This window comes from Triticum dicoccoides, chromosome 6B, assembly GCF_002162155.2.
Source record: "Triticum dicoccoides isolate Atlit2015 ecotype Zavitan chromosome 6B, WEW_v2.0, whole genome shotgun sequence".
Taxonomy (NCBI): domain Eukaryota; kingdom Viridiplantae; phylum Streptophyta; class Magnoliopsida; order Poales; family Poaceae; genus Triticum; species Triticum dicoccoides.
In genome coordinates this window covers 86,077,216-86,086,601 of record NC_041391.1, presented here as the reverse complement: position 1 = coordinate 86,086,601, position 9,386 = coordinate 86,077,216, and the positions used below count along the sequence as shown (strand labels likewise).

The 9,386-nt window shown below is 43.8% G+C and overlaps 2 protein-coding genes across 6 annotated transcripts in view; one reads left to right on the top strand and one right to left on the bottom strand.

Moving 5' to 3' along the window:
- Positions 1-654: 654 nt before the first annotated feature.
- Positions 655-6,768, top strand: LOC119320813 (ribosomal RNA small subunit methyltransferase, chloroplastic-like). Its single transcript, XM_037594754.1, has 6 exons — positions 655-683; positions 2,701-2,932; positions 3,529-3,585; positions 5,744-5,821; positions 5,936-6,028; positions 6,370-6,768. Exons 1-6 carry the CDS (start codon positions 655-657, stop codon positions 6,475-6,477), a joined length of 597 nt encoding a protein of 198 aa, XP_037450651.1. The 3' UTR covers positions 6,478-6,768.
- Positions 6,769-7,107: 339 nt separating this feature from the next.
- The window catches only part of LOC119324694, a 3,691-nt gene continuing 1,412 nt past the window's right edge, over positions 7,108-9,386 (bottom strand). The window contains exons 2-3 of one of the 5 annotated variants that reach the window (XR_005157087.1): positions 8,141-8,228; positions 7,108-7,422 (exon numbers count right to left, since the gene is read on the bottom strand). Coding sequence is in view for 4 of the 5 variants with exons in the window: in XM_037598462.1 (XP_037454359.1) it covers positions 8,186-8,244 (59 nt within the window). In the remaining variant the exon portion in view is untranslated. Of the gene's footprint in view, positions 8,245-9,386 lie in introns of all 5 variants that reach the window. The other 4 variants (XM_037598462.1, XM_037598466.1, XM_037598464.1 and 1 more) reach the window with 4 other exon arrangements.

Here is a 9,386-nt window from a genome sequence, read left to right as displayed (position 1 = left end):
TCGACGATGAGGTGCGTACGGTGACTTCGTAAATTTCAAGATGATATACCGGCTCAGTCTTCTGGAGGTGCTCATAGGAGTAGGTGTGCATGTGTGCGTTTATAAGGGTGAGTGTATACGCGTGTATATGAACGCTTGCGTCTATACTGTGTTAAAAAAAGTCAGATGTGGAGCCCACTTATCAGTAGTTAAATTTACAATGGGTCCCTGAAAAGCAACACAAAACACCCTGAAAACAAAATGTAAATTACAATTGGGTTCATACTCGTCTGTGTCGCCCACGGCGTCGGCATCCTCCGCAGACGCGGCGTGCTTGAGCAGGACTGCCTCGGAGAGATCCTGGAGGCCGAGCAGCGACCCGTCGAGCAGACCCTCGAAGCGCATCACCTCCGCCTCCGTCTCTTACACGGCGCGCTGCGCGGAAGCCGCCTCAGTGATCCGTCGTACCCGGTCATGGCCAGTGGCTTTGGTGGCACTACTAGGGAAAAGCTTATACACCGGACAACCTCGTCTCCCCGCGCACCACGTCACCGGCGATGTGCTCGATGGTGTCGTCAGCGTTGTGCCAAACGACGCTCTTCACCTTGGAGATGCCCTCGATTCCGACGGGCGATCTCGGTATTGGATTCGGGAGGCTCTGGCTGCTCTATGGCGATGGGCAGCCGACGAAGGGAGGAGCAAAGGTGAGGCGGCAGGGAGCTTAGTGGCGGTGGAGGCACAAAACCGAAGTGGTTGGGGCTAAAATTTCACTCCCACCAAGGATAGAGGACCCTGTAAAAGGAGGGAGAAATCCTGGAGGTATGGCGAACGGAGGATGACAAGTCCTCGTAAAAATAGTATTTACGAGACAGACCGTTTTAGATGACCTGGTCAGGATCAGGACAATTTTTTGTTTCGTTCCTAGAAAACGGCGGTTATTTTGCGGAAAGTGTTGGGAACGTTGCATGGGAAACAAATTTTTTCCTACGCTCACTAAGATCCAATCTAGGAGATGACCATCTACAAGAGGAGAGATTGGATCTACATACCCTTGTAGATCGCTAAGCGGAAGCGTTAAGAAAAGCGGTTGATGTAGTCGAACGTCTTCGCTATCCAATCAGGATCTGTCCCGCGAACTCCGATCTAGCGCCAAACGGACGGCACCTCCGCGTTCAACACACGTACGGCTTGATGACGCCTTCACCTCCTTGATCCAGCGAGTGATGGTGAAGTAGTATCTCGAGTCCTCTGGCAGCACGACGGCGTGGTGACGGTGGTGGTGGTGGAATATCAGCAGAGCTTCGCTAAGCAGTACGGAGAGGAAGAGGGCTATGAGGGAGGAGAAGGGCAGCGTCGTGGCAGTAATAGATCTGTATGGATGAGGTTGCCCTCTCTCCGCCTCTCTATATATGAGGAGAAGGGGGAGGGGGCTCCCTAGGGTTTCCCCTAGGGGGCGGCAGCCACAAGGGAAACCCTGGATGGGTTTTGGGTGGCCTCCCTTAGGTGCCTTGCCCCCCAAGCAAGGGGGAGGCATCCCTAGGGGCGCACCAACCCTCCTAGTTACGTGAGATGTGGTGGGAGGGGCGCACAACCCTTTAGTGGGCTGGTATGCCCCCTCCCCTTGGCCCATGAGGCCTCCCAACACTTGTCCCCCCCCTGGAAACCCCTTTCGGTCATGTTGGTCATCACCCGGTACCCCCGGAACACTTCCGTACACCAATACTCTTCGTCCAATATATCAATCTTCACCTGCGAACCATTTCGGAGTTCCTCGTCATGTCCGGGATCTCATCCGAGACTCCGAACGACCTTCGGTAACCACCATAATGACTCAAGTATACTTATATCGTCACCAAACATGAAGTGTGTGGACCCTGCGGGTTCGAGAACCATGCAGACATGACTGAGACATCTTTACGGTCAATAACCAATAGCGGGACCTGGATGCCCATAATGGTTCCTATATATTCTACGAAGGTCTTATCGGTCGAACCTCGATGTCAAGGATTCAGCTAATCCCGTATGTAGTTCCCTTTGTCTATCAGTATGTTGCTTACCCGAGATTCGATCATCGGTATCTCCATGCCTAGTTCAATCTCGTTACCGGTAAGTCGCTTTACTCGTTCCATAATACAAGATCACGTGGCTAAACCATTAGTCACATTGCTTGCATGCTTCTTGTGATGTTGTACTACCGAGTGGGCCCTAAGATACCTCTTCGTCATACGGAGTGACAAATCTCAGTCTTGATCCATGCCAACTCAACATACACCCTCGGAGATACCTGTAGCGCACCTTCATAGTCACCCAGTTACGTTGTGACGTTTTGTACACACAAGGTACTCCTCCAGTGTTAGTGAGTTGCATGATCTCATGGTCATAGGAACATATACTTGACATGCAGAAAACGATAGCAATAAACTTGACACGATCATATGCTACGTTTATAGTTTAGGTCTTTTCCATCACATCATTCTCCTAATGATGTGATCCCGTTATCAAATGACAACGCATGTCCATTGGCTAGGAAACCATAGCCATCTTTGATCAACAAGCTGGTCCGGAAGAGGCTTACTAGGAACATGTTGTTGTCTATGTATCCACACATGTATCTGAGTTTCCGATCAATACAATTCTAGCATGGATAATAAACAATTATCATGAACAAGAAAATATGATAATAACCAATTTATTATTGCCTCTAGGGCATATTTCCAATAGGAAGACGCGATTTATAGGATCTGATGCTCTTATCCCCGCCTCCGGCCATGCTTCCTCGTCGCCAACTACGGCCACCTCATGTATACTCTCTGCCTCGCGGCCGCATCCGGCCCGCAGCCGCCATCTGACCTTTACGTACGACGACGGCGGCACCGCCGACGACTACCACTCCACCATCCGCTCCCTCAACTCGCACGGACGCCGCTACGTCCCCCGCAAATCCCTCGGCCAGGTCCGTCCAGACACCCTCTCCTCCCCCGTTCCATGTTCCCGGGCTTTTTATCATGTGTTTGGCCTCACTGTGAACGCGAGGGTGAACGAGGAGATGGTTGCGGCGGCTGGGGTGGAAGAGGGGGACATCGTGCTCGAGATTGGCCCGGGGACGGGCTCGCTCACCGCCGCCCTTCTCTAATATTTGTAATTTAACCGGGACACATCATCTGCGCGATTCAAATTTACATTTCAAGATATCAATGTATACAGTAAAACTGAATTTCGGTAGTATAGATTCAGATAACATAGACAGAGTCTTGCTTGATATGGACCTTGGAGACAATTAGGGAATGCAGAAAGCACCGAAGCCGTATTAAAGGTTAGTGACAGGATTTGGAATGAGCCAGGTAGCTTTGTACTCACGCAAGTTCCTCTTTCAATCAGCCTAGGAAATGCAATAAACATTTAGGCCCTTGACTTTCACGGAATCCTGTGATGTACAAACAGAGAAATATGGTTTGCAATTTAGATACAAAAGTCCTATTACATTATTTCTGCTAACTGATTTCGTCCATAATCTGCAATACCATCTTTTGTATGTCTCTTTGGTGACAGGATAAGCATATGGCTACGCTTGTGAAAGATAGGTTTGGATCCACAGTGCAATTGAAGGTACTGTCCTGTTCTCAAATGAACATTGGACTGTTTCATCCCTGTTTTGACTACTGATGCTGCTTTAATGTTAGTATAAGGCAACTCCATGGCTTGTACTCCCTCCGGTTCTTTTTAGCCTGCATATATGTTTTGTTTGAAGTCAAAGTATCTTTAGTTTGACCAAACTTCTAGAAAAAAGAATCAGCACTCACAATACCAAATCAATATAATTAGATTCATTATGAATGTAGTTTCATATTAAGATGTAGTTTGGTATTGCAGATGTTGATATTTTGTAATATAAATTTGGTCAAACTTTGCAAAGTTTGTCTTGACACAAATCTTACACGTGGAGTAAATAGGACCGGAGGGAATATTTTCATTTCTTTAAATTTGTCTGCGGATTTGCAAGCCAGATCCGAGCATACCTGGCCACCCTCTTGCTTCCGACGGTGCCATGAGTCATGTTGTGTCCTCGACAGTTGGTTCTCTCAAGTACTCTGCTCCAAATACCTTGACCACCACAGCAGCAAACTTGGCCATTGCTTCGACTCGATACATGTGGTTTCGGATATTCAGAGGTATTCATCCCACCAATCTACGGCCGTGCTATAGGCAAGCATCCTCAAGGCAGTAGTTACCTTCCGGTAACGAGAGAATCAATGCTTCCAATGACATCTTTCTTCACGATGGAGTAGTCATCATATGTTCGGACAGCGATCGAACACAGTTCAACTCATCCGGAACCAACAGTGGAAAAAGAAATCAAATTGCGCATCAGGGACAAAGTAGTCATCCATCAACATCAAATGCCCCCGTGCCCTCTTTTGATTCAGCACTCAATGCCCCTTGATTGACCCCTTGATATTGAGGACATGCTTCTCTGCATGTTGGGCATCTTCGAGAACCGCATGCATCATCATCGCTTCATCTCCATATTCGTCCTCATCTAACGATGATGAATCCATGAATCGGCGTAGAAGTACTCCGAAACCAAATTTATCTTGTTTGCTTCAAATTAAACAACAATGATGTCAATAAATTTGGCTATGGCATTTGGCCGAACACTTGTCGGGCGTGGTATCCTCCATTGATGAAAATGTGCAGGGGCGGGGTGTACCTCGGCGTCGGCGGCGCCCAGACCAGGGGTAGAAGGGAGGCGTAGGCACGTCGGGTGGCTCTCGGATACAACGGCGGAGGTTCGGCCAGGACTGGATGGCTGAGTGGGTAGTAACGGTGACGTAGGCGATGTCAGCCTACATGGATGCACAACAAGGGCAGAGGAACGAAGAGGGAGGGATTGAATGAGAAAAGCAGGGCTCCGGATGGGATTTTTGTGTGGGCCCGGGGTGTTGGAGTCCTTTGTGTCGGTCCGGACTCCCCCAAAGCTCCTTCATGTTTCCCTCCAGTTTATGGGAATTCGATGCCCGGACCAGTCCGTGGACGTTTGATGGATGGCGTTGGAGGGCTCAAAGTGTCCGGACCGCATGTTCTGTTTACGGGCGGTTTGATGGGCGACGTTGAAGACACCCTTACAGCAGACAATTGTAAATGCCTCTAATTTAATAATGCATGTTGGTATGTTCTTTGTTCTTATTCATAGTGACTTTGTAGTGAATTGCATGCTAACATAAGCTGTTTTACGTTGTAAAAACCATAGCCAACACCTTTTTCATGAAAACTAAGATTCACTTATTATGAATTGTTCTGACTTCTGGACAAATTAAACTTAGTGGGGTATGTTAGCTCATGAACAGTTTTCTTGGTTGTAAACTTAGATGGTTGTCAACACTCAATGCATATGCTTCTAAGCTCAAAAGTTAATATAAGACGTGTTTTACACTGGGAGTATCAGTTAACAGTTAACATGTACTCGTCTTATATTAGTTTGTAGAGGGAGGGCATTGCTAATTTCCACCGTGGTAGCACTTCATACTTTGCTCTTATAGTGATACACGTATTATAATCTCCCTGTCTTAGTGAGGACTATTGCAATTCTCTAGTTGCTCTTCTGGGTATCTAAAGATGACACATGTTAATGTTTCAGTTGTTCGCGCTTCTTGTCGCCAAAGAGGGATAGCTTGGCCACATGTTTTATGAAGCTAGGAATTCATTTTGTGCGCTGAAAACAAACTTAGCTATCATCTGATGTGTAATGATTTTAATGTTTATGCAGATCATTGAAGAAGATATCACAAAATTTCACCTTCACTCACATTTTGTCCCTATCCTTGAGGACAAATCCCATGGCAAGGTCAGCATCGATGTTTGGTGGTACTTGTATTTCACTAAACTTCTCATAAAAATCGATAATCATTGTTCATTATGAAGGTGCTTTTGTGTCCTCGTGACACTTTGTACTTTGCAGGTTGTGTCAAACTTACCATTCAGTGTCAGCACTGAAGTTGACGAACAAATTCCCCCAATGGGTGTTTTCTCTGTCATGATGCTTATGCTTCAGGTACCTCTAGTTTTGCATCATGTGGATAAATGGTGCTTGCAGTTAATCCAATGTTGTTCCAGAGATGATTAAAGTTTTTTGTTATTTGCTGCAATTATAAACTGCTTCAGTTTGATTTGTATTTTATAAGTACTACTTATTGTTTATCTATTTATGTTCAACACGAAAACGTTTGTATGCATCTTCCATTTTCAGGTAATATCACTTCTGATGAATTTTACGTTAGTTTTTTTTCTTCCTTTCAGTGATTTTTGTAATTGTTAGATGTGTGGTTCTTCTACTCTTCAACACTTATGGTGATTCACTACACCTTAAATAGGTACATCAATTGTTCATTTCAGGATGAAACAACACTAAACCTTGCAAATGCTTCAATACAAACACCAGAGTACCAACCTACTATCAATTTGTTTGCTAATTTCTACTGTGGGAAGAGGGTCTTCCTTTAGTGTTACCTATTTGAGACCTACTCCCTCCGTCCGGAAATACTCGTCATCAAAATGGATAAAAAGAGATGTATCTAGAACTAAAATACATCTAGATACATCCACTTTTATCCATTTTGATGACAAGTATTTCTGGACGGAGGGAGTACATATCACTACACAATGCTTCAATAGAAACTCCTTCAGTGGCTAGCATTCTCTGACAGTCCCACAGCCACCATTCGATGGGAGCCCCCACGTGGATTGTGGACGCCCCCCTCAGTTAGCAAGGAGACACTAGACAATCCTACGAAGAGCAATGAACCATATCCTTTTAGAAAGGGCACACCACTGAAGCATTACCGCCGCCCAATCTGAAGGATCTCAGTTCTCACCTGGAGCACAAGGAGAACAATGGGGAGCCGCAACAGCGCCATCCGGAAAGAAACGATGCCCATGGACGCCACCTATGCCGGGCCAAGTTTTCGCCCTGTCACAAGTTGTTCACCTCCTGATATGGGCAAGGCTGGCCGCCGAGACAACCACCGCCACTCCATGCCACTCACACCAGTCACCACCAATGTTTTGGCTACATAATACAATTTTTTTTACTGATGGTGGGCGAGAAACACGGTTACCATGAATACTGGAAAATACCGAGCAATAAATACCGCTTGAAAATTTCAATTGAATTTTGACGTTGACTGGTCAATTCAGAAGAAAAAAAACAGCAGGGATGGTACGTTTATCAGGCCAAATCCTTGCTCACCAGCACACAAAATGCAAGCAGTACCAAACTGAGAGTAGTACTACTGATTAATCACAGCAAGTGAATTGCGTCTTTATGCGAGTTGGCTAGTTGTTCCAGAAATAACATAATAGGCTCAAGTTAAACAAAATAGTAAGTGATTACTTCCTTCCAAGTCCGCTTCACCGTTCACCAGCGCATGCTATCCAACATGGAAGAACCTACAGCAAGCAAGCCATTAAATATATCCCGAAATTGTATATGATTCAAACAGTAAGCATTAGCATAACCATCGTGGAACTTGTGCCAAAAAAACTCAAAGTTGAATCATCTCAGCAATATTGGACAAAACCAACATTATAAGCAGATAACATCAATAATAAGACAGTCAAATTGTAGTAGCACGCCCTTCAAGTTCTATTGTGAACACATTCTGAATTTTCTTGCTCTGGCCTCAATAGAAGCTACATGATCAGTGGTCTAAATAACTCGCTTAGAGGCAAATAGTGAGCAAACTAACTCGTCAAATCCAAAATAGAGGTCAATTTAAAAGCCTCTGCAACGCATAAACAAAACTTTAACAAATACTTTAATGATGATATGAAATATAAAAAACTGTAATTCGTGCTGAAAGCAGTTTTTGTGATGAATCTAGTAATGTAAATTGTTACCATGTGTTTAATACAAATTATAAAGCAACCATGGTAACTAAAATAGAAGAAGTTGGACTGGACTGGACAGAAACCATTACAACATTTAATTTTGATGAGACAAACTATAATGCTACAGGCTAATGGCCAAATGACCAACTACAGATGTGAGATTCAGACTAACAAACTGGGATATGTGGAGAACATATTTAAGCAACCAACCAAAGAATACTCACGATGACATAGAGCTTTTCCAAACAGGGGAACGCCTAAATTACAAGCAGCTTACCTGGTCAACATCACCTTATGCATATCTGACCGACTGACCCGACAGTCATCCTATGTGTTGTGCAAAAAGATCAGCTCCATCGTGTTCACTGCCAATGTATGTTTCTTTAAGGATAAGAAGTCAAACAACCAATGGCATTCCGATATAAAACCAAGTAGATAAGAGAAGGCAACAAGGAGATATTCAGATGAACTCACAGAGTCAGAGGTGCAGTTTCAGAGAGAAAAACTCAGGTTCGACACAACATTAGTCAAATTCAAAGCATATTCCTCAAAAGAGTATTTACTCTTTCATATCGTAAAAATGTAGAACATGTACACTGGAACTATTGGCTAATCAGATGAAAGAAGTCAGCTAGAATTATTCTTAACCTCGCTGCATGCCATACAAAAATAATGGAATATGCTCACACAAATAAATCCTAGCAACAGATGTGATCATGAAAATTCAGTTTAGACTTTCTCTACATACATTCGGCCTGAATTATGTAATGAAGTCAGTTCATTATAAAGTCCTGGTGCAAATGGACTTGATATTGGCAGCAGAGACTCGCCTCCAAGTTACAAAATGAACAAATTGTTCATAGAATTAATGTAAAGCAAGTCGCTGTTACGGATTTAAAATTATTAGAAGATCAGTAGAGATAATAATATTGAGTGACAGAAATATAACTTGCTTTCTGCTTTCAAATGAGCATCTTGAGTTATCTATTTGACAATTTAGTTGGTTCAATTTAGTTTTAATTATCTTGAACTTACAACTGTTATGTATCTCATCTTGGGAAAAAACTGCACCGCGGTGCATATGTGAATAAGCAAGCAACAATGGCATTTAGTTCAGTTATTACACAAAGTACTTGGTTCTTGGTGTTAATTGTATCATTGAATGGATATTCATATACTAAACTGATAGAGGCAGTTTGCTAGACTTAAATCACATAGTCCAATGGCAATGATAATTATTCACAGGAATCACAATACAATAGAACAACATCGCCTGGGTACAGAAAAAAGAACTGATGACACTTAACTAAGCTAGATACCGGCACTGCTAACGAATATTTTTCCAACCCAGAACAACTACATAAAACATCACGACGGGCGCAATGAAAGAAAATGATACAGAACAATATTTCTATATAATGAACAAATCATCAAGCAGCAAAAGAAATAACTGGTGCAAGACACTACAAGAAATTGTTAGCTTAACACGGAATGAAGTGAGCAGCATTCCGGGGTTTTTTTTT

Coding starts and splice junctions, on each gene's coding strand:
- LOC119320813 (XM_037594754.1), top strand. CDS start 655: ATGGGCAGCCGACGAAGGGAGGAGCAAAG. Junction 684..2,700: donor CGACGAAGGGAGGAGCAAAG/GTGAGGCGGCAG, acceptor TATTTCCAATAG/GAAGACGCGATTTATAGGAT. Junction 3,586..5,743: donor GATCCACAGTGCAATTGAAG/GTACTGTCCTGT, acceptor ATGTTTATGCAG/ATCATTGAAGAAGATATCAC.